This window comes from Amphiprion ocellaris, chromosome 24 (genome assembly GCF_022539595.1).
Source record: "Amphiprion ocellaris isolate individual 3 ecotype Okinawa chromosome 24, ASM2253959v1, whole genome shotgun sequence".
NCBI lineage: Eukaryota > Metazoa > Chordata > Actinopteri > Pomacentridae > Amphiprion > Amphiprion ocellaris.
Genome location: NC_072789.1, coordinates 4,803,879 through 4,829,473, shown reverse-complemented (window position 1 = coordinate 4,829,473; position 25,595 = coordinate 4,803,879). Strand labels below are relative to the sequence as shown.

The window sequence follows — 25,595 nt, the reverse complement described above, 5'->3', positions numbered from 1 at the left end:
ATTTTGAGGTGAATATATTTAGCATCCAAAATAGCTGGGCTGTAGATTTAGGGACACACTGGTGTAAATCTCCTCCTTTTTGCTTCTCCTCCCCTGGGTCATTTCCTTGTCTTGCTGTTATTGGCTGCCAGGCTAATCTCTGACTGGGGCATCACAGATGGCACATACTGAACGCCAACTTCGACACCAACACACACAAACACACACCTATGATCTTTGTCTCAATCTCTCTTCTTCCCTCTTAGACACACAAACACACACAGACCTCAGCATGACAAATCACAAAACCACATGGTGAGACATGGCATGCCACAATATCTCACACATATTCACCATCACATCCTACCCAACACACATACGAACAGGCAAACACATGCAGCTCCAGCATATTACTCATCTGGGTGCAGTATGTGTGACATTATGCCTCGTTTATTTATGTGTGACAATGAGATTATACACTCTGTGTGTGCCTCGGTGTTTGATATTGAATCCAAAGAGTATTTGCAGATTATTCCCAACATTTGTTTAAAGACACAGAGGGAAGCAGGTGGGTGAGGTTTGCATAACAGCAGAAAAAGAAGATCACACATTAGGTTTCTTTCTTTTATCTTTTCAAAGATATCCATTTAAAAGTGTAATTCACTGACTCTGAGAACATCTTTGACAACTATGCTCTCCTGTACCGATTCTGTTAACCCCACCCATCTGGTGCTCAAAGTGCACAGCAACAACAAGCATGAGATTTAAGTGCAGCCACAGTTCAAACCAGGTCTGCCGTGTTGCTCACCTTCTGTGCTGAGACCAGGGCTGGAGGTGAAACTGGCCACATCGACGATCTTTACTGCAAACTGCTGGCCGGTGTCCCTGTTGATGCAGCGCCTCACCACGCTGAAGGGACCCCTGCAACACACATACACATGCTGAGTTAGTCATCTACAAAAACACATAATCTCTGTGTGATTCCTCAGATTGAAACACAGGAATAAGTTCATTATGTACTCAACATAAACACATAATAAAGAACACACACCAGCCGAGTGCAATGGGCAGACATAGTGTTGTTCCTGAGAATGTTCTGGATTTACAGTGGGTGGTTAGCTATGCTTCGTAGCCTCCATGCTCGTGCCAGTGGGAATTATAGAGCAGTGTGGTGCAGCGCAGCTGTAAAAACTAAAATAAAAGCTTTATTATAGAGACCTGTGCAAGACAGACCTACCCTGCATGGTTTATTTCTGGGCAAAAGAGGTGGTACATATTGCAAATTTGTGTTTCCTCATATAGCCGTATAAGGGCTGACATGTGGAAGTGATAAAGCACATTTTCCTGACCTTTTTCCAAAAGCAATTTTCAAAATTTTGTATTAAAGATGTAGAGAGTAGTCCAACAATGCGCGGCAGATTTTACATTTCAGAAAGACAGAGCATTTGTGTTGTATTCTAACAAGAAAATCTGCTCTGTGGCATAGAAAAATTAAATCAACAACTGTGTTCAATGACACATTTCTCCAAAACAAACTCACCGTTTGCTATTCCAACACCACATACAGATTTCATGTATTTTTAGAAAACTAACACTGGACAACTTGAGATAGTAAGAGGTGTAATATCAAAAACAGCATGTTTTTGGCTCACATGGTAATTATTTCATAATTTTTTCTGACAAAAAATAAAAACTGCACCAAGATATATTGATGCCATTCAATTATAGTCTCTGCTATTATTCTCTAGTTGATTTTCTCTTTCATGTAAAACTGTCTTACAACTAATAGGAATTTCAAGCAGAGGACAAGTCCAACAATATTAGTGGCCAGTTCCAAACTGTTTGAGAATTTTTTGATGGCTAACCCAAAATGCTTTAGTCCCACGCAAATTGTTTTGCTTTGAATTTCTGTAACATTTCTCTGTTGGAAGTCTGCCTGCGAACGTAGGTTATAGTCAGGATCTAAAAAAAGCTTGCCAGAACAGTGAATGCATATGTAGCCAAACATATTGGGGGAAATGACTTTTCCAATTTCCTGTCAAACGCTAGGGTGTGATGGCTGCTGTCCATCAACTGTTTGACATCAGAAGACCGCTTGGAAAGACTGCTGTTCACTGGAACAAATCACATTTTAGAGTCACTGCATTAACAACACAAATTATACTTTTTATTGTAATTTTTTAAATAAATAAGTATTCATTTATATAGTCCAAAAATCATGAATTGATGAATTACAAACTACTAATTACAAAGGCTGCTGCAAACTTTGATTTTCATATTTGATTCTTTTCTTGATTGATTGGTTTGTTATTTTTTAGAAAATAGTGACAAATGTCAATCAGTGTTTCAGAAGGGGCGCCTGTATAGCTCAATGCGTTGAGCAGGCGACCCATGTACAGGGGCTGGTCCCCGACGCAGCGGCCCGGGTTCGATTCCCGCTCGCGCCTCTTTGCTGCATGTCTTTCCCGACTCTTCTCCCCTGTCTCTCTCTCTGCACCTATCCAATAAAGCCAAAAAAAGGCCAAAAAAAAAGAAGGTTCAGAAGCTTGACAATTTCTCTGAAACCAAATAATCGGGTATCAGAATAGTTGTAGACTAATTTAATAGATGACAACTTATTAATTCTGGCAGCTCCACTAATCACACCATCTTTGATTGATTTTCTGTTGACTGACTAGCATATTAAGTAGTCATCACATTAATCATTATTAAAAAACAAAAGACTAATTTATTGGACTTTCCTACAAAGTTTTTGACAAGTATTCCTCCTGGGTTCCTTCCAATCTACAGGAAGTGCAACTCCTCATATTAACTAACAGATCAGATCCATGTATGACGGCTCCAGACTGGTCGCATTTGTGGCGTTTTTTGAGTGTGTGCAAGTGAAAATTTCAAATGGTCACGTTGTGGGAGGGGATGATGATAATTAAACTGAGTTGATGTCACTGTAACTGGCACAGACAGCTACTGTGTTAACCACAGTGGTGAAAAGTAGGGCTGGACCCGAATACCCCCTCTTCTCCACCCCTGCCGTTTGCAGTTAGAATAGTTATTTTCCACATTAACAATTTCTAGACTGGATTTCTGATTAATTTAATGCCAACTTCATTGAAAAAAACTGCTTTTCTTTCAAAAATAAAGACACTTCTAAGTGACCCCAAACTTTTGAACGGTAGTGTATGTAGGAACAACAACATTTTATGTTTCATTAGTTTTAAACATTTATAATTCTCTGTCAAAAGAACAAAGGAAAAATCAGCAATAAATCTGTGGGAACAGGCACTGAAATTTGAGACATTTACACGTTCTGTGTCGTGGGCCACTGAGAGCTTAAGACACAATCACATACACAAACCCCTGCTGTGTTACAGCTGTCTCTACATCTCCCAGGTCTATAATCCTCAGATGTGTAACCAATGCTACTGAAGAGATACACACAAACAGACTTAAACCATTTACACACACACACACACACACACACACACACACACACACACACACACACACACACACACACACACACACACACACACACACACAATAACACCCACTTGCTGAAGCAAAGTGGTGGCTGTTAACGGGCACTGCTTTAACCGAATTAGCAAATAAACTTGTCTGACAATTTTAGTGTCCAACCAACAGTGAAAGCTATCCAGTTCAGGCGTCTGTGCCTGTTGTGAGTGTGGGAGCTGCAGCTGATTCGCTCTCACATTTGTCTCTCACATCTGCTGTAATGATTAACCCATACAAACAAAGGCGAGCAGCTTGTGGGCCATGAGAACTGTAAAATGCAACACTTTTCCCTTTTAGAGTCCACAGGAATCCCACTGTTGATCCGACAGCCCCGGTGACCCTTGCCCTCCTGGGTTGATGTGTTGTAGCAGCTGTGTTTACCCATTATTAAATGGGAGGCATAGAGTGCTGCTTGAGTGCATGATGGAGCTTCTGACATCCCAGCTCAAACGCCAAAATCTTTTCTGATCTGTCTGGTAAAGATTTGGGCAAGTTAAGTTGGAGGCTGCAGCCATTTTGGTACTGAACAGATAAAAACTAGTAACTGATTAAAAGCAGTATCTTTGATAATGACTTGGGGTGTGGTTGACACAAATAAAACCTGTCTACAACACAGTAATCTTTGTCTTATGAGGATTTCTTACAGGTTTCCAACTGTCACAATACAGGGGGTCCTCGACTTGCATCAGAGCTCTGTTCCTACAGATTGACGCAAGTCAATTTTCGCCCTAAGTCGGAACTCCTGCAAAAATGCAAACAAAGCCGTTATGTGCATCAAGATATTGATCAGTTCTTCATAAAAGGCATGAATACCAATGACTTTCATGCATGTATGAGTCATTTTACAAGAAGATTACAGAATAATTTGCACTGTTTTTACAACTTGATCTAACAATGCTGATGTTCATCGTTGTTTGGACCTGTTGCGAGCATTTTATTAAATCTAATTTTACTTCCATGGTGTGTTGCCCTTAAGGCAGAGTTATCGATGTACTTTTACTTTGAAAAAGCCTTTATTTTAAAGTTGTCTGTTGACAGTTGTCACTTCCTGTCCGCTATTTTGATGTTTAGCTTAACGTGCTTTTCTGGATGCACCGCTCTATACTTTGTAAACGCCACAGACACAATGTCGTGAGTAATTAATAAAGGGAATTAGAAATAAACGCTTGTCTGCTTCACACAAAGGCCTGCTACCTTCTGCATTTGAAGTAAATAAAGTTCCCCAGTTTCTATTTGAGGAGATGCGGTGTGTCAATAAAAGTCATTACCACCATTAAGCAATGACGTGGGGTTGGGTGAACCTGCAAGACTTTATGCATCAACCTCATCTCTAATCTTGGCTGTCAATGCGACAGAGCTTCGTAGAGAATCAATTCCAGAACTGGGCTGTTTTTACATTATGTGTGTGTGTCGAAAGAGAAAAGGGGGTTAGGGCTGTCATTTAGTTTAATGAATTAAAATGTAATTCATCTCATCATGTGGAATTTAAGAAAAAATAAGAAAGACCATTTAGCCATGGACTGTATCTATTATTGAGGCATTATGAGAGGGCAAGTAACTGTAAAAGAGAGAGTGAGCATGCATGCATGTGTATTTGTTTGGCTCTCTTTCTGAGGACATGCGCTAAACCTTGGGGACATTTTGGGACAGTTAGGGCATTTTTCTTACTTTCTGACACCTTGTAAAGGCTATATGCAGGCTCAGATTTGGTTTTACACCGAAGGTTACAACTGGGTTCAGTTTGAGGTTATGTGTTAATCGGTGTGATGAACAGTTTAGGAAAGGGCCAGGGAATGCATTTGTCAATGAGCGCCCTCACAAAGACACAAGTGCAAATGTGCGTGTTTGTCTGAGTGTGAGGAAGCGGAGAGGCCGCATGCCATACTGACATCACCGCAGCTGTGCTGAGTGGGCTCATACAAAACGCCCACACATGGCTCACATCCGACAGCAGCAGTCATCAAACATTAGCCCGAAGTGGCAATCTTTACAGACTGCTCCTTGGCTCATTTCAGCTCCCTGCTTTATGTAAATCACAGACTGCGTGCTAGGTGCGTTTTGAACATCCACACTGGACAGGAGCCAAATTTCCTCTCAGGTGTCTGTTTTTTTTCTCTCCCAAACATGGACAGGACACATCTGTAGCTGCAGACTCCACATTACTGGTACTGCTCTCTTGAGAGCAACACTCTTTGCTTAAAGCAGCATTTTGCTCTTTAGCTGTGGCCAGCAGATAGCATAATTCACTGCTAGCCTGTACCAGAAATTTGGGGAAAGATAATGTTTGTGCAGGTGCAAAATACAGTAATGTAATTTGTATGACTTTTCAGACTGGCTACATACTGGTGTTGGTCAGTGCAGGGCTATAATACCCAGTCGGATAAACTGCATTTTGTCTGGCTTTGTTCTGTTAAGTATTATCATCACTGACCTACAGTGCTCATGTTCTACACACCCCCACTTTGCTATGTTATGAAAACACACAAAACCACCTATAATTAATGACACAGTGAAATCAACACACTCAGAAACGATGAACAGGCCAAAAACGTAAAATCAAAGTTTTGCTGCCAATAACAAATGCAGCTAATTTTAAAGTTTATACTTCCAACTTCTAGGGCTGACCCAAATAGCAGTTTCTGGGCTCCGGATATTCGACCCCAATTAATGATGAATATCCGAATATTCGGTTCGGTTCGTAAAATAAATATTCGGCTACCACCATCACGACCAAATATTCGGATATTCGGGTCCAGCCCTAGAAATTTCAGTTAGTTAAGTTGTAGTGATGCCTACACATACACAAAGCTGGGGCGATTCATACATTTCTACAGAGCAATGTCCTCTGACAATGAAAAACCGAAGTGCATAATAGTTATTCTAGTCAACAAATTCCAGATAACTGTTGTTTGCCCTATTGCCCAAACAGAGCTTAAGTGCAAAGCATTTCAATTAAACAAGTTCAACAAAGTTCAGTGTTGTGCAACCACAGTCTGTGTATGTCTGAGCAACAATAATCCACAGTACTTCCTTATGCAAATTAGGGAAACAACCCTTTGAATTTTAGCAGTGAAATTAGCATTCGGGTTACAAACTGAAATTCAGAGCCGAGATACCCTCAGGAGGTTTTAAAGCTTTGCCAGAAAATCCTTCCTCTCCATAAGCCAAAGGAGGATTCAGGATTTTTTAAACCTCCCTGTAGAGTCTGGCCTTGTAGTCTGAAAGAGGGCCTGAACTTTACACCATCCATTCACAACTATTGATCTGCTGTGTGTGGGCAGCTAAAAGGAGCATGTACTGTACATGGAGAGGCAAGTTTAGAGTAGAGAGTAGAAGTTTAGCAGACACACATAACAGTACAGTGTTTGTGTTACATAGTGCCACAACCTGGCACAAAAATCACATTATATGTATGTATATATATATATATATATATATATATATATATATATATATATATATATATATATATATATATATATATATATATATACATATATATATATATATATATATCACTATTTAACCTAAAGACAACCTGAAGAGAAGTAGAAGCATGACTTTTTAATGAAACAAAAATGACTTCCTCTTGATGGCTTCGTCTACAAAACTGATGGCAAGATGACACACTCAGTAATGTGATACTTTATTGATCCCAGCAGGAACTGCAGCAGTGTCTTGCTTCAGGACACTGAAGGGCTTGCCAAGCCTAGGACTTGATCCCTGGGTTTTCCAGCAGAACAACAGTCTCTAAAATCCCATTTACATACATAAGGGAACCAAAATACTACATACATGTCATCACATGCAAACTAAACTTGTATAAACACAAAATGCGGCCTTAAAAATCTCTACAGAGACTAATTACCACATCCCTGAAACAATGTCAGGAACAAACGTCATGAAAGAATGCCTCAGAGTCAGAAGTAGCAGCGGATTGCCTTAAAGTTGTGTACATAACAAAGAGGTGAGTCAATGCAAAGTCAGCCAAATGGGTTATAGTTAAATGTAATAGCTTTAAAATGACCAATCAATTTCATGGAAATTAACTACCAAGAATTTCAATGATTAACAGAGTAAATTCCACAAATGGAATATCTTTGCTTACACAAACAGAACAAACATGTCATTTTGTGCTTTGGGAAATTATCCATTATCTATACACCGCTTAATCCTCACTAGGGTCGCAGGGGGGTGCTGGAGCCTATCCCAGCTGACTCGGGCGAAGGCAGGGGACACCCTAGACAGGTCGCCAGTCTGTCGCAGGGCCACATACAAAGACAAACAAGCACTCTCACATTCACACCTACGGGCAATTTAGAGTAATCAATTAACCTCAGCATGTTTTTGGACTGTGGGAGGAAGCCGGAGTACCCGGAGAGAACCCACGCATGCACAGGGAGAACATGCAAACTCCATGCAGAAAGATCCCGGGAAAGCCGGGACGCGAACCAGGGACCTTCTTGCTGCAAGGCGAAAGTGCTAACCACTACGCCGCTGTGCAGCCCCTGCTTTGGGAAATTATGATATGCATAACCTTATGGTAACATAATGACATACGTCTGACAAATCAGTCACCATAATCAGTGCTAAATCAAAGGGTATTATTAAATATTATTCCAACTATCTCTACTTGATCAGTTTTGCTAGTTAAATCTGATTGAAAGTACTAAACATATCTGATGAGTTACAAGCAAAGTTTAACTTTAATTACTTGAAGTTAAAGCAATCTATGGAAAATGCTATTAATGGGTAAACAATTGAGCCTTCCTGCAGAGAAGCATTTTCTCTGAGATTTGTATGTTAAAGGCTGCATCTGTTTGGGAAGAAACCATCATTAGACCACTAAAAATTACAAAATAATCAATGAAAATTTGAGATCTAAATGTTGCCCAAGCAATTTAATTATCCAACTCAGAATAAGCCAGAGGACTGATCACTTCATTGGTTCAGAGTGAGTTGCACATCCCAATATCCTTGGCTCTAATGAGCACCCCAGGGCTGAAATAAAGAGCACTGTGACTCCAATAGTGCTTCTCGACAACCTCAGTCCTATTCAAACAGAATCATTACAGACAGAAATGGATTAAATTGCCTCAGTGCTTCACCAACACTTCAACTGGAGCTGAAATCTCAAAAACAGGCCTGCGGTTACTGCAGTATGTTCATCATATATTTACTATGTAAACTACAAACGATGAGGACATAAAGTGCAGGGCAGTACTGCCTACACTTGTTCAATAGCCCGTGTCATCTTTCACCAGAGTTAATCTAGTCAGGAGTCGAACCGACACCTGACCTGTCTGATCTTTCTCTGTTGAAATAAGGCTAGAATAACGACAGGGTAATTAAATGAACATTTATAAGCAGGAGTTGTAAAAATCAGACACAGCCCATGTCTGTCTTTATGGCTATACTACACAGACATATGCAGCTCTTACCGTTACCATGCAACCATAAACCCTGATGAATCTGACGTGTAAAAAGTTCATATATTTTGACTTTGTGTGCTTTGGCTCACAGTTTTGAAACCTTGCAAAGATCGGACTGCTGCCAGAAAAGCAAAAGCACACATTTCCATCGAAAATAATGACAACAACAAGGTAAAGGAGAGAATCGTAGCAGAGAAAAAGCCCGAGCCAGTAACGAACCCTAACCCACAATACCAACTCAAAGAGCGATGCTATCATTAGAGACTAGCTACATCTTGAAAAGGCTAATCAAGAAGGCTCCATCAGATAAATATAGAAAGGGCAAACTACAGTATAAAGTCACAGCTTCATCTAAGAAACTTTCTCCATATGAAGTTACTAACCGTATTTCAGTAGAAATCACCCTGAACATGGCGCTCTGTACAATCCCTGTTTAGTAGAGATGATTATTGGGCAGTGATGCTCTCAATCCCACCCAGCCGGGCTGCTCTTCTCTGACACAAGCCGATCAACGACAATAATAGACGACTTTTCTGAACAACAATAGCAGCGTGAGGGAGGAGCGGACTGGATAAAAGGGTTTACATACAAGTTTGAAAGGAGCTGAGGTTAAAGGTCAGTAGGAGACACATGCGAATACAACAGCACCAAGATCATCCAATTATGAGAGACAAATCAACATGACAACAATTACATTGTACACAGGACATGAAGGACAAGCTAATTATTACAAAGTTATTAGGATTAGATCATTTCACTCACTTAAAATTGAAATATTTGTTCTGTTAATGAAACACTTCCTTAAGCAGTTTTGTTTAATTAATGGTTCGATGTTTCTGAACTTGCAGATCAACCTTAGTTTCAGAAACATAAACAAAAGCATTCTGGGTTTTATTTGAGGTGCAAGAACTTGAAAGTAATGAAAGCCAAAGTGCGCCCTTCGTTGACGCTGTTTTGTCAATCCATTTAACCCAATGAACAGTCAAATAATTGTCATGCTGTTTTCAATTTTTCCGTGGTGATAAATCTGGCTATCCCCTCCCATGACAAAATGGCCTGGTTTCTATTACAAAACAAATTTGGGCTAAAATGAGGGCGGAATACCCACTAACCAGGAAAGATATGGAATGGGGGTTTTATGATGGATTATTGTAGTTATTAAAAACACTTCCAGTTCGAGATTTAATCAGCATCCTCAGGTTTTCCGCAGTCTGCCATGCTGTCCACTACCTACAGTAGTGTCAACAATAAAACAGAAGGTTAAAAACAAAGTGGGAGATGGCAGAGTGCTGCAGTCAATGTCTGCTGGCATTATTTATATCCTTTGCCTCAGGGCCATCACATTCCCAACTCCACTTGTCTCCATTGATCTGCCTCAGCCTCTCTTCCCCTCCTCCTCAGGGCTGAGGAAAAATGATCCCCCCTCTTCTTCCCGCAACACATCCCAAGACACCAGGACTCAACACACTTGATCCATCAACTGCAGTTTCACAAAAGAACCAAGTGGATAAGAGGGATTTTCTGGTCTTTTCTGTGACATAAATGTGGCGTCGCTCTTAAATTATGACTTAAACCATTGTTTGCTCAAGTTCTACTTGTCTGGATTGAGTGACAATACCTGCGCGACTGCACCACACTGTCTGCAGGGAGTATTGCACAGGTAGAGGTTAATATATCCTGCCTACTTAGATAACCTGCGTAAATCTACCTTTACAAATGTGGTACTCGATGCAGGATGTAGAGATACTGAGAGGACATTTAAAGGTAGCTGTGAAAAACTCTACTCCAAGAAATTTAAATAATGTTTCACTCAGTCCTAGTTTATAACAGTAAGAAGTACAACAATGTAAATACAAACTTTGCAATATCTATCTCTTTGGGACTCCAAGGTAGCGGTCCTGGATGAACCATCAATTAGTAACCAAGGCAACACGAACTCTCAGGATAAAGAATAGGGCCCGAGGGTCAGATGAGAGCGTGTCTTTTTCCTTCAACAAACTTAATGGACCCTCAGACCTCCAATGGGGGGAAGCTTGCAGGGGGGAGGGGACTGATTGGTAGCCCAGGCCTGTTCAGCCTTCCCGCCTCACTTCCAGGACTTGAGGAGCCATGTCTGACCACACAGAAGCAACATGCAAACTGTGGCAATTACCAGATTTCATGGCACTTTAAACTTTTACCCCTCGTGGTTTCAGTGTGCCAACCTCCTGGTCCATGCCACTGTAAAATCAACCAAAGCCATGCCTCCTCTGACACTTCCACCAAGTGTTTGGCTAGTCAGTTGCACTGTAATTACATGCAGGTGTGGCCACTGTCAAACAAGCAGATTAGGAGAAGGAAAAAGGCTGCCGGCAGATTATTTTGAATGAGCAGCCAGATGAATCGTCCACATGGCCTGTGTCAAACTCAGTCTGTCGGATCAGAATGACAATTAAAGCAAGTGCAATAAATAGCATTGGTGCAAATAAACAGTACATTTGAACAAGTTAGATGACAGCTACTACACCTTTATAGCTTGTAATTTAAAAAGTTCACATCAGGTAGAGGGTGTAAACTCCTGCATAGAGGTCAGGATGTCTGGCACGGTGTGCGACTCTTGAAAAATTAACAAATATTTGCAATTAAATCCCATGTGAAATTAAATGGCCACATTGACCTCACTTCACCCACCCAAGGAACTTTCCCCTTGAAAAACCTGCTGGCCTAAACATCAGAAGAGCCAAATTCAGCATTGACCCTGCAGATGTGTTATGTGTGTGTGGTAACATAAGAGGACAATGCATAACACCCTCCCAAAAAACTGTCAAAGACCAGTAAACAGCGAGTGGCATATAAATGGCTACTTACTTCCCAATCACCTCGCACAATTCGTAGACATCCTCGAACAGCACGTCGTCGTCCGCCATGGTCATTCGGGTAGACGAGGATGCTCTCCACCAGATATCCCACCCACACGGGCTAGGAAGGAATCAATGACAACGTATTTTCTCGCTGAATGGGGCTACTGTTGTGTCAGCCTACACACTCCCAGTAATTTAAACCCCGCAAAATGTCAAAGAGAGGAATAACAGCGGCCACTCAGAGTCCAAGTTAGCCGGCTAGCCACATTAGCTGGCGTCCAAGACTGTCACTCCGCGGCCCCACCTTCTCCCGAGCTACTCTCCTGGTAGGCTGGCTAGCCAGCGAGCTAGCTAAACAGTAACCACTGAGCAGACCCCAGGGCGTGGAGATTTCCTCGCTCGTTTGCAAAAAAACACCCCTCTTTGCATGCCTCGGGTTTGTATCTTACTGGTGGGTATCGTCTGGTACAGGACTCCCCCAGCAGCATCCACGGACACTTTCCCCGCACCGACCAAAGATGCTGTCTTCACCGCAAGCTAACGGGGGCTCTCGAAAATGGTCGGTTAGCTGGTTTAATGCGAGCTAGCTGTCGATGGAATCACCGGTTGGCTCGCGCCGTTATTGCGCTGTGCACACCCAGTGTATCACAGATGGCTTATCCCACCGAAAAACCGAATGTGGCCGGGCTGCAATATGCTTCAGCTTCCCGAGCCCAAATGGGAGAGCTTCATGTCCACGACGGCTCCGCTGCATACACCGTCTGCGCCGGAGAATATAGGAATTATATTCCAACACAGCTTCCTTCGTCCACCGTTGCTCCAGTTCTTGCGCTGGCTCAGATGCTGGCTGGCTTTGACTGGCTGTTTCTCCGACTTCCAGAAATGCCAGGCTCCTCCCTCTATCGTCCAGGAAACTGGTCCGGCCAGAGCCGAAATGGCCAGGGAGAGCAGGGGGGGGGGGGGACCAGGGAGCCAGGGAGAGCCCAGAGTCCCGGTTGAGCGACAGTGGAGCCAAGATGGCGGTCAGTGGGGGTCCGATTTAGGCGCAGTTTCCTAATCTCCTCCAACGGTTGCATCCAGCGTATCCCGCGCAGGCGTGGTCCATCCAAACCTCATCACCTTACGTCAGCCTTTCCCCTTCTCATCTCCATCATTTAACATGCAGTTTATTCCTCTCTAAATTACCTCCTCTCTCAGTAATAACGTATTTCCCACATATTTACTGCCAGCCATATGAATAAACTGATGTTTTTCATAATCAGAAAATAAGGACGGATGGATGCAATTTTCTGTGATTTCCAAACTCCCCTGGGTCCTCGGGGAGGTTCCTCTGCAAAAATGATGGACAGCTTAGTGTATATATATCATTCAATTAATCTGATAATTAGACAGTGGCACAGGTGTGTGTATTGTTGTGTAAAAACTCTACCCAATGGAATTTGTATGATTATCCACCCAATCTAGAGCCTTTTCTTTTTTGAAATTGGGAACATTTTGGCCAAAGACTCTGGAGAACAGCGTTAGAGACGATTAGAGTGTAATAATGTTAGGATTAAGTCTCATTTACTTCCGTGTAATCTTTCTGCAGGTACAGGGGTTCCTCTGGGGTAGGTAGCAGGTGCGGGTGGAATTTCCTCAGGTGTGGGAAGGCAAGCGGAGATGTGTCGGTGATGCCCCCTAGAGGCAATGTCAGGAGTTGTACACCTCCCACTGCCCCCATTTTCAATGTCCTCTAAGGAAATGCACCACATTTCACCACAAAATGATGGGGGAATAAATAAATAAATCATCGTGGAAATGCGAGATTTTTAAAAAGAGAAAAAAAACAAAAAAATACTTGATGTAGAGTCACTTTATAACAACATGTGGATCTGATTTGATCCATTCATCATGAATAATTTTAACATAAAATGAACACTCTCACCCCAACCGGTTAGGTGGGTGTTCGCCCTACCTGAGCTTGGTTCTGCCAGAGGTTGTTTCTAAAAGAAATCATTTGGATTTGTTCTTTTTCTCATCATAAGGCAATATTTTAAGGTCTTGTGAACACCCTGAGAGGACTAATGTTGTGAATTGGTGCTATATGAATTAAAATGAATTAAACAATTAACTAAAATTGGATTCAGGATTCAGCAAATCATGTGATATACAATAACTGCTCTGTGATATTTCATTGATTTATCTGCATGTTTATATCATGAATTCAAGTCTTTTCACAAACATACATTGTAGGTTTATATAAACCTGGATTGCTAATTCAGATTTAGATTCAGAAAACTTTATTTGTTCCCAGGGGGCAATTAAAAAGGCACGTAGAGCAGGCAGTGCAACAATGACATAATAAAAAATAGAGATGCATATATATATATATATATATATATATATATATATATACAAATGTAGAGCAAGGTGGTTAAATTCAAAGATTTAAGATTATGTTTTTTATTAAACCCAAAATAATTACTAAAGTGTCTGTGGCGACATTTAGATGCTATTTTGTTTAGTCTTGCAGTCAGAAATGTTCTTTAAATGATTCCTCCTATTTGTTATAATTAAATAAAATGGAATATAGATCAGAGAGATCAATCAGGCATATCTCCAGTGCCAGTCAGCGACAAAAAGTATCTGACAAAAATTTTAAAATGGCTAAGAAAAAAAAGGGTGGAAAGAACTGGGAGACAGGTAAATAAGTCCCACAAGGCACCAGAAGTTCTCTCAAGCAGAAGGAATGAACTCAGCCATGCAGACGAGGATAAACAAACGCATCTGGTGCCACAAGAGGGCGCGCTTCTCTTTGGGGCACCCTCTGCAGTTTCCATGGCGCCGCATCCCTTCTCCTCACACATCATCTACGAGCTTCCCCCATTGGTTGAAGCCCACCAGCAGCTACTGATCATCCGATTGGCTGTTGATGTGGTCATCATACTGTCTGCTATTGAACAGCCTCTCTTTTCAATACACTGTAACTTGCAGCACGTACAAATCGCCACACACATACAAGCAAGTGTATGGTTGGGTGGCTGGACCCGGTGTGAGGCAAGAAACAATAAATAAGGACACAAGTACATGGAAAGAAAGAGGGGAGTTGGAACAAACAGTAAAACTAAGTGGAAAGGCACCATATGTGTGCAGAAAAAAAGAGAAAAGAACACTGTTTCCATGGTAACAGGGAGGGGAACGGTTTTGATGGTTGCATGTGAAACTGGCTGTGAAATACGCACACACACCAATACACATACACATTTGTCACAAGGAGGCTTCATTTGCTTACATTCGTTCCCACAGAGACTGAACTACACACCTAACTTCACTGCTCGTTGAACTTGACCGAAACCTTGGTATCCTCAACCACAGAAAGTCTAATAAAATGGAATGTGTATGTGGCAGACAAGAGCTCTTTCAGGCCTGATGGTCAAACTTTAGTCCATTTTGATTAGTCTTAGAACATTTGCTGTCTTTACTGACTGGTTTGGATTTATTATTTATATATTTATGTCACTCGTGCCATATTATATTATAAAATTACTCATTCTTTGATTCGTGGCATTGAGATATAGTCTGTAGTTACAGCAACAACTCAAATAAGAGGGCAGTTCAGTGCACAAATGTGGGACATTTAGTCTTCTGAATTTATGAGAGCTGAATTGGCAGCTACTCGAGCTGCTATGTGTTTAAAGCTTTGTATTATTCTCTTGGGAGCAATAACCAACAAGAGAAAACACATCCACAGGAAGTGCTTTACAAGCGTTGTTCTTAACAAAAACGCTGACCTTTTAAAATCCCAACCACTCAACATTTTTGTTTTGTTTTTTTACTCTATTGCAAATATCAACTTGTTTATTTTTTATTTCTTCATTTTATTTAGATTTTAACATGTCACAGATTAATTTCTTTGTTAAAAATTCACACAATTTACAAAAGGATGGTGAGTTTCACTATAATGAAATGTATGATATAAGGTCAAGGGAAACCTAAAATGCAACTGAGCAAATAGTGTGTCATTTATCAAACAGTTTGGCCATTTTTAGTGTTTTGTTGTTTACATAAAAGCTATAAACTGTGATAAATGTTATTCAGTATGAAACTGTTCCTGGATAATGCTTAATTCACCCCTTCTCTCCCCTCTCTTTGTTAATTTTTAAAAATTAATTAATTTTCTTTATTATACGAAACGGTTACAGAAGTGTTTTGGCCTATTGTGAAAAAGAACTGTTGTCAAATGAAAAACTACAAATCCCACATCTTCTTTGGAGCGATATGATTGGCTGATTCTGACCGCGCAGACTCCTGGGAAAGCGCGGTATTCAAAATTGCTTCCCGTTTCTTTCAGCTTCGGTCGGTCTGCTCGTCATGGAGCGCCCTCAAAACAGGTAGAAGTCCGACTTATCTTATCTAATTTCATTTTAAAGATATTATTTTTACAGTATGTCTGCCTTTGCGGACGACAAAAACAGCTAAATTTAGCTAGCAGTACGTTACAGCTCGTTTAGCTTTGGTAGCTGCCGTTCTCGTCCGTATGAAGAGACAGCCACGCCGAATAACATTCAACAATCAAGTCATTTAATGTTTACTTGCCTTTCGTGAAATACGCCAACCTAATATAATGCTATACAAGACGTTTTACGAATTGTCTTTCGATTTTAAATTCGACTACTATCTTTACCAAGGGAAGCATTGTAGTGGATCGAAATTTCCAATTTAACAGTAGTTTCTTCTCAGGTTTTTACAATTGTGTTCCTCTAGAATTAAGCAAATAGAAGTGAATGCTCACTGAAGCTGTTCTGTATTCAGTTCTACTGACAACTTTACCTATTTATTCGTTTAAATGTCACGTTATGTTATCTATAAACATAATCCACGTACAGTATTGGAACAGTGTCTCTTTATGTCATGTTTGCAGTAGCCTCTGGTCTGTAGTCGGTGCTGCTTTCAAAGAAACATTCCTGCAAGAAGGGGCAATTAATCTTTAAGTAATCCTCCATACAAAATCCTTTGAGCATCAAATATTTACCCCCGTGAGGACTGACAAGTTGCTATAAGGCAGTGCAGCTATAATATGCCTAGTATGTGTAAATATGTGTATAAATATAATCTATCATGTGATTACATAGGTTAAATATGCATGTGGAAGTATATAATCACAAAAGCTAAATGCAATAATGGTAATAAATGGATTAGCATCACTTTGGGTGCTCAGAGGACATTGATGATAGACTTATTGTAGACATGACATGCAAAGAATTTGGAGATTATAATACATTGGTCGGCCTATGATACACATTGGAAAGGATAAAGAATCATTCTTCTCATTTTCTTCTGCTCAAGTGTGTCGAATAATTCACAGAAGTGGTAAAAATTCTCCACCACAAATGACAATCTATAAGTGTGTAATTCCATAATGTCAGAAAAGTTTTAAAGTGGATTATATTACCTGTGTTTCTAACTTCAGCAGAACACTACAGACAACTGATGTCATGATCTGTGTGTGATTTTCAGTGTGGTGAGGACTCCCCCCAACAGCACAGCAGTTCAGAGGAGGAGCAAAAGTAAGAGCTACCGACAGTCATACCGCAGCTGCTTAGGTGCTGCTTCAAGGCTCGGCCTGACTCCAGGGTTGACGGCACGGAGACTCAACAGCAGCAGAAGAGCTCTGAAATCACATATTATAACCGTGAGTCATACCAATCCATTCCTGACTGTATTTCATATCCTACTAAACATACATGACCAATAGCTACACTGCTGTAAAGGTAAACATGGAATGGTCATCTTTTCTATCCTGTCCTGTTCTTGTTAAAGGAAAAAGTGAATCCGGATCACCTGGCGTTATTGGTGAAAAGAGAGTGGCGGCTGTCATACATCACTCCTCTCCACCAGTTCAGACACACGCAGCTCAAGAGATATTCAAGGCAGCTCTCTGCGTTCATTGCTGCAGAAAAGCAGCAAGGTGTGGCGGTGGAGGTGGAGGGATCACAGAGCGGCTTCAGAGTCTCCTTCTCTGTGGTGCAGGGGTTGGCAGCGACAGATGATGATGCCGAGACTGTCCTTATACAGGTAAGCACAGGAGAGAGGAGATTTTCAGGATGATAGTGTCACTTTTTTACCTGTGGCTTTTTGAAAAGTTTTAAATCAATATCCACTACACTGCCATTACAAAGTTTGGGGTAACCCTTACAATTCCACGATCTCCATGAAAATTCACACTTTTATTTATATGTTAACTGCATTTATTTATATGTTAACATAACTGCACAAGGGTTTTCTCATCACCATATGCCTTGATATTGATGCTCAAAGTTGGACATAGAAAAAATTGTGCTGGGGTGGATGTAAAAACTGATTCGACTGCCGTTTTTAACAGAGCTTAAATATGTTTTTCAGTCTTAAAAAGTTCATGTGGCTATCCTTTTTACATATGAGGTCTGAAAATTGCAAGTAAAATTAACAGCAGCTAAAAAGCAGAACATTTTGACACTCTTATGTACAGTCCAGATATGTAACTCAGAAAATATTAATGGTATGAAGGTTGAACTTTGTACAAAAATGTTATTGTACATTAAAAAAATAAACAGATTCTTTTTCATATTTGGTTGACTTTGTATGGAATGAACCAATGCCTAAGTGGTTTTAAAGGGCTCAGAAGCAACTATTTATTGCACATCAGACACATGATTATGCATCGATTCAAGCTAAAAGATATTTAACACTGAATTATCACTTCACTTCTATATGTGAAACTGAACCGCATATCGCTGTTTTTAACGGTCCACAGATCTTTTCAAGGCCAGTGTTTGCAAAGCAGGATGAACCACAGAAGTCGGTGTGGAGCGGCTGGTTGACCTGCATCAACGGCAACCCAGAATACCTGCAATCTCTTCCGAAAGGCTTCACCAGTCTGCCGCTCTTTGGCGGCAGCGGGGCAGAAGTTCTCACCTCTTTGGTCAAATCCTGGTTCCAGCAGACTTTCGACTGCTGCTTTGGACCTCTGGAAATCAACCACACCAGCCTGCAGTGGCTGGCGGCGTTGTGGACTAACTGCCACACAGAGTCCAACCTCCAGCACCTCAAAATGATCTGGACTCTTCCAGTTGTGCCACCGCTGCAGATCACCTACACCATTAACCCCCAGGACGCGTGGGAGCTGTGGATGAGTGTGAGGAAGGACCGACTGGAGAAGACTGAGGATGAGGAGGAGGCGGGTAGTATTGACATTGAGGAGGTGATGAGGTTCGTGCAGGGGCTGAAGAGCCACTTTTACAGACACTTCAGGCTGGACTTGTCAGCAGGAAACCTAAACCAGGTCTCCACAGCACTGGGATCTGCCAAGTTCAGCGGCAAGATTAAGGTACAGCAGCTTTCCTGATAATTTGGGCCTTTTTAGTTCGACGTTTGCGTTCTAAATATTTGTCTCCTTCTGTTTCAGATCTCCAACAGCAGATATATGATCACCACGCTGACACTACTGACAGAATGTGCCCTCCTCAAAATGCCCGTCTGAGATTTTCCAGCAACAGGCAATGAAATATTGTAATCACAGCTTCATTTTTTCAGAAAACACTTACCACCAGGAGGAACCAGAATTGTGGACTTTTATTACAGATTCTCTTTTTTAAACCTGCTTTCATAAAAACTCCACAGTTTTTTTCTGGTTATTTGTCCATTTCATGTTCAGACCAAGGCCTTGAACATGAATTCAGCCTTGGAAGCCCATAATTATGAGTATATGAGGAGAAAATCTGTGCATTCCAAGTTCACCATGTTGTCCACTGCCTTTTGTAAATATGTTATATATAAACTCATGTCCACCTGCATGTATACTTTTGTCCTTTAAACTTGTAAATAAAAGCAAAAAAATATGTAGTTTGACTGACAAATGCTTCGGCTGCAACTAATGTTGATTGAACTAAATGAGTGTTTTGTTGATTTATTTCAGTTCTAATAATTTCAAATGTTTAATATGTCAAATAGTGACATTAAACAGATAAAAATCACCAAATAGTCATTCTCAAATTTGAATTTTTGCTTTACTCTGTGTCCTAAAAGACTGATCACTTTATGGTTTTGTCAATTTTCTGTCAGTCAACTTATTGTGGAGTATTTAATTCCTTCATTTCTGCTTCTTTACATGATCAAAATTGTTTAAGTAAAATTTTGTCCCCACCATTCCCTGAAACTCCACACAGAAAACATTAAGGATTTTTTTTAAAACATTTTACTGTTACTTAAAATCAGGCAACTTTGTTTCAAAAGAGACACAAACCAAATTCACCAAAACTCATATAGGAGTTATCAAAACAATATCAAACAGAAACAATGAGGGAACACGATCATACAAAACACCAGATGGAGACATAACAAGCTCTTGTAAAGCAAAAACAACTCCTATCTGAAATACTGTATATTGCACTGGTAGAAAAAAGGCAAAAAAAAAAAGTAAGCAACTCGTGATCAACTTAACTGGACTCCTGTGAGTGGATGTCCAATCTAGATAATTAAAGTGACGAAGCACAACTCGGCAGCATTGCTGTTTTGTTATTGCTACACTGACACTATTAAACGCACAATGACAACAGTGAGGGCGTAAGGAGCCACAACTGCTCCCCAATTATGCCCTTTAATGACCCGACTGGTGGCTCTTTTGGTGTTTAGCTTGTGATGGTGGTAATTAGGGTGCAGCGGATGCTCGGTCTGTCATTAAAGGGCGTTGTGGAGCTGGGGATTGTGTAAAGTACAGGATCTTTAAGAGTCATTGTTGTCTGTAAAGCAGAGGATATTCACAGATGCAACGTTAACTTGCTCGTGACATGTGTTGTGCATCGGTTAGGAGTTCAGAGTGGAAACTTTTCTGATCCCCCAACCAGCGTGGCAAATTTTAAAAACCCAACAGACTTCACAGCTACATAAAAAATACCTCTAGGCACTAGACTGGGGGCTGGCGTTAACGTCCCACTCTGCTGCATTCCATTATATATTTACTCTGTGTGTGTATTTACAGCTCTGAAAAGGAGGGTTGGCTATATATTTACAAGGGTGCCCATACATTGCCAACTTGCCTCTGAGATCAGAATCCACCAGGCAAACACTCGGGACAATCTAAAATTTTGCAAAAGCAAACAAATGAATCTGCGAATTTGTGGCCGCCTTGACATATTCAGCAAAAAAGATCCACGGAGGGTCCCACAGAAGAGTTCTTCACAGTACAATCCAGATGCACCAGGTCCCTGACACACACTCTTCAAAATATTCACTCAAAAGGAAAGGAAATAGCTAGGATGATTCAAATCAGCAGGGGGAGAAGAACAACGAGTTAATACCACTGTCACAACAGATCATGCTATGATGTTCAACATAACCCCCCTGTTCACTTCATTAAAGAGATGAACCTTTAGACACATGGGGCCGAGAGGTAAACAATGGAGAGGAAAGTGACCTATGTCGTAGTGTGATTCACAGTAAGTGGAGACTCCAGCTTGTGCAGCAGCTTTAGGAGGCCAATCCCAGGAAGAAGCCACCGACAAATCCGCTGGACAAGACGATGTTCCTCTTTATAAAATCTGTGGCCTTTGGGGAGGGAAAAGGATGGCAAATTTGTCAACAAGAGGTCAAAACTAACATTCTGTATTGAGTGAGGTTAATCAGGATTAGAAAAACTGCAAAACATCTGCACTGGTTTTGTGTCATAGCTACTGGGTGTAGTATTGCACACAGAACACTAGAGTGCACTGCTGGTCTGTAGAAGAGGAAAAAAAAACCCTCACAACACATCATGAACCCTCCTGTTGTCTTCATTTAGGGGCACCAAAAAATACTGTTTCCTTGTCTGAAAAAAAATCCCCAAATTTCTGAAAATTTGCAAAACCTTCAGGAAGAAAATTCCAATAATTCCTTAAAATTTTTATTTTAAAAAAAAATAAAAAAATTTGGCAAGAAAATTCTTGTAAATATTTTTTTAAAAAAGTAAAAATCTTTAAAAAAAATCTCAAAAATATCTAAAGTGATTACATACGTATCAGTAAAACTTCTAATATTTTTTTATAAGAAGATTCAGACACAAAAATCCGCAAAATTCGCTGGATTTTGGTTGGGTTTTTTTTGTGAATGTTCTTAAGAAACATTTTTTAAACATTTTTTTTCACCAAAAAATGTTCAAAAATTTCACAAAAATGTTAATAATGTTGACATCATCAAGTTTCACTGTGAAAATATATTTTTTTCCACATTTTCAAACTTTAAAACGGGTCAATTTGACCCGCAGGACAACGCTAGGGTTAAAAGACATGCATTTAGTTTTTATTCGTTACTAATCAGGAAGTATGTTGAGTGTGGTAGATTTTTCCTCGTTTAAAGATTTTGCAAAATTCCATTAAATCACAAGCAAAAGCAAGCAAGAAAGAAGGAAAGCAAGAGTTGTTACAGGTACCTTTACCTCCTCAATGAATGTGTTTATTTCAGGGGCTGCTTTGTTTGCTTTCTTCTTTAGGTGTTTCTTTGCTTTGTTCACATCCTTCTCCACCTTCTTCCAGTCCACCTGAACGTAGCCGCTGTGATTGGCGATCTATAGTAAGCAGTCATAGATTATTTGGATTTGTACCTCTTTGTTCTTGTCTCGGCTCTCAACTTGGAAGCTCAATAAATCTTTTTGGTATGAAATATTATGATGATTTATTGGCACCCTACCAACCGGTCAGCAAACCAAATTTCCTTCATCGATTGAAAAAAAACATTCAAATTCATTAAAAGTTGCAGGCAATTCTTAAAAGCTACTGTCTTCTATGAAAAATTACTGGTGTCTGACTCTGCAGGTCATTGTTTTTTCAATTTAAAGAGGCGACATGATGCAGTCATCTTTTAAAAGGTATAAATGATGATTTTTAGAGGACATCCAGCCAAAGAGGGTGTTATTTTCTGACCTTGATGAGAAAACACCAACACAAAACATCATGTCAGAATGACTGTAATTGCTTTCTGAGACCCTGACGGTCAGGGCTGCATCAATTAATCATTTAGTTGTCAACTAGTAAATGAATTGCCAACTATTTTGATAATCAATTAATTGCTTTGAGTATTTCTTTTAAGAAAAGTAAACATTCTTTGATTCCAGATTCTTAAAACTGAATATTTTCTGGTTTCTTTACTCTTCTACGACAGTTTACTAAATATGTTTGTGTTCAGGAAACGCTGATCGACATTTGTCACTATTTTCTGACTTTCAATGGACTTAACAACAACTAATTAATCAATAATCAACAGTTTAATCAACAGTTTAAATAATCAAATACTTATATGTTTTTTTTCTCCGTGGGTGCAAAATTCAGTGTTTTTTCAAAACATGAAACACTGTCAATGGCAATAAAAACTCAGAGATGCAATGCTGTAAAGCAAAATATTGTTCAATTTGCTATTCAGATTTTTCTCATTTCTCACAAACCAGCTATCAAGCTACTTTCTACGTTCAGCCTTTGAGTCAGGTCTTCTGGCTGTCTTCGATTCAATCTACTCGTCGAATTAAATGAAGATTGCTTTTAAGTGGCAAAACAATACACTGCAATGCCCCATGGGCATCCAGATGGCCTGTGTCCATGTTGCGCCAGCTGATACACAATGCTAGTCTTTCTGCTGCAGAGAGGCGACCAGCTGAGCAGCATGCTGTGCAGCTGGCATCTTCAGTTGTCAATGAAGTTGGCAAAGTGTGACTCTTACAACGGATGCACTTTGAGACAACATAGATGTAGTAAATATATAATTACTGAGGCCACAGTGTTATGGCAATCTCACCTGTAAAAGAAGGAACCCTCCACCAATAGCAGTAGCTGCTATCTTCCCAACTCGCTGGAAGACGTAGCCAGCACACCTGTAAGTGTTGAGAAAGAGGGTGAATGTTTCCTCAAATGATCAAAGTAAAAACCTAATTAGAACTGTGTAGGGCTGCACGATATATCATTTCAGCATCTATATTGTGATGTGGGCAATTGTTCCATCACATGAGGTGGAATGTGAAATAAGGCAAAATAACTCAAAAACATTATGTTAGAACTTTATTCGCTGCTTGGTACAAAAAGGAAGCTCACACGGTTGTCCTTTGTTGTACCTAATCTACTCTAAAAGTCTGTATGAGAACATAATTTACTTCAAGGACTCTTGAATACACTACATACTTCGCTTTTTTTTTTTTTTTTTTTTTTTAAACAAGACAGAGTTTGTTGCCATGCTGGTGTGACAGCTGGACAACAAAATGACTGACAAACAGGACAGAAGCACTAACAGGGAAGATCTGATAGCAAAAACAAACACAACATCAGCCATATGAAAATATTCTGGCTAAAAAAGGACGATGTTCATCCAAAACAGGCACTCTGTCGGCAGTGTCTTCCGATTGTTGCGAGGCAACGAGGCAACACAACTAATTTACCTGTTCAAATCAGCCACATAAAGCTTTGTATGATGAGTGCGAAGCCAGATCTGAATGCCATCCAAAGAAAATCTGTTTTTGCCAGTGTAACACCATATGAGAAAGGTTATTTTAACTTTCTGTGCAGATACACTTGAATAAATAATCATTGCAATCACACTAGAATAATGAATTATTTACCAATGGCAAGTCACCTTGCAGAAAAATTACATATTGCAATGTCAATTTTTCAAATATTGGTGCAGGCTTAAATCGTATTCACTCAGTCTCTTTTTGCTGTGGCATTGTCAGTCCTATTAGCATTTTGTTATGTTGTTAAAAGTTGTTTTTGAGTTTTTGCTCTCTTGTCAACAGGGCAGAACATGTTATACTTGATCCACATGTATGACAGCTGTCAGTCCAGTCCTTACCAACCAGTCACTCCTCCCATCATGAGCTGAGTAGCCACAGAATACTTCTCAGCAATGGGGCCGGAGTTGTTCCCAAACACCCTACTCCACCACTGGTGCCTCCGGGCATATTCTGTCAGGTCCACAACCTCGTAAACCTCATCTTCACTCTCTGGGTCGTCCTGACCAGCTATGAGACAGGAATAACACAATAATGAGCTGTCACAGTCCCCGGGGGTTGTCTGTTCTATGTAAATGAGTTCGGAAGCTAATATTAGCTGGCTAGCGTCAAATGGCTCCCAATTGCATATCGTTCGCACGAAAATACCATTTTCAGAGCCATATATGCACCCACATATAGACTATAACCAAATTACGGTGTCGCTGGTTGAAAAATGTGTAAATTAAAATATTAATTAGGGTAATAACACCGGTATTTCTAACAAACAAACACACTAACCTTCCCTCTGTTCAGCCGTCGCCATTTTGGAGAGAGCAGTTATGTCACCAGGATGTTGACAATGCTAAGTCCCGCCCACACTATGATGACGCTCTGCCACGTCAGTTCAACTGCTTTCATTTCGCTTGATTGGACTCAGCAATTTAGCAACTTTATCACCAAAATTATGCAACCTTCTCCTCGTGTTGGGAAAATATTGTGGAATTAGCATGGGACTTGGGAAGAGGGGTTGCATAGTGGGAAAGGCGCGGAAGGAATGATGCATTGCAGTTCCCGTTTAAACCAGCGCTGGGAGAAAACGAGAACTGACATGCAAGTGTCAATATGTATATTGCTGCACACAAGTTGATGTGGAAAATGCGATATATTGCATTCATGATTTAAATACGGAGTTTTTAATTCACATGAGAGATGTGTTAATAGAATAAATGTGTTTTAATGCTTTCAAGGTAGTCGTGGTATAAAAGACGAGTGGTTTGCGGGGAGAAAATGAATATATAAAAGAATGATATCGCAGGGAGGTCATATGGGGGGATGCGGACGCTCCTATTGGCTGAAGCGGGGAGAGAGGGC

General features: G+C 40.4%; 3 protein-coding genes across 26 annotated transcripts in view; 1 reads left to right on the top strand and 2 right to left on the bottom strand.

The window, feature by feature from the left end:
• Positions 1–12,728, bottom strand: part of LOC111575429 (peripheral plasma membrane protein CASK-like) — a 50,650-nt gene extending 37,922 nt beyond the window's left edge. For 3 of the 23 annotated variants that reach the window (XM_055008203.1, XM_055008208.1, XM_055008210.1), the window contains exons 1-2: positions 11,772–12,727; positions 788–900 (exon numbers count right to left, since the gene is read on the bottom strand). In XM_055008203.1, coding sequence (XP_054864178.1) covers positions 788–900; positions 11,772–11,836 — 178 coding nt within the window. In that variant the 5' untranslated portion in view covers positions 11,837–12,727. Of the gene's footprint in view, positions 1–787; positions 901–11,771 lie in introns of all 23 variants that reach the window. The other 20 variants (XM_055008217.1, XM_055008204.1, XM_055008211.1 and 17 more) reach the window with 10 other exon arrangements.
• A 3,332-nt stretch (positions 12,729–16,060) lies between these two features.
• cenpl (centromere protein L) lies at positions 16,061–19,624 on the top strand. The gene is made up of 5 exons (XM_023280573.3): positions 16,061–16,134; positions 17,261–17,435; positions 17,564–17,818; positions 18,537–19,109; positions 19,188–19,624. The coding sequence occupies exons 1-5, from the start codon at positions 16,115–16,117 to the stop codon at positions 19,260–19,262; spliced, it is 1,098 nt and encodes a 365-aa protein (XP_023136341.1). The 5' UTR covers positions 16,061–16,114; the 3' UTR covers positions 19,263–19,624.
• A 525-nt stretch (positions 19,625–20,149) lies between these two features.
• On the bottom strand, positions 20,150–25,580 carry LOC111575443 (FUN14 domain-containing protein 1). Of its 2 annotated transcripts, none has more exons than XM_023280575.3 (5): positions 25,023–25,580; positions 24,584–24,752; positions 23,540–23,615; positions 22,185–22,319; positions 20,150–21,325 (listed from the first exon to the last, which is right to left on the bottom strand). In XM_023280575.3, the coding sequence occupies exons 1-5, from the start codon at positions 25,045–25,047 to the stop codon at positions 21,248–21,250; spliced, it is 483 nt and encodes a 160-aa protein (XP_023136343.1). In that variant the 5' UTR covers positions 25,048–25,580; the 3' UTR covers positions 20,150–21,247. The 2 variants fall into 2 exon arrangements, with proteins under 2 accessions (XP_023136343.1, XP_023136344.1); XM_023280576.3 differs by having other exon boundaries at positions 22,191–22,319.
• Positions 25,581–25,595: the final 15 nt, after the last annotated feature.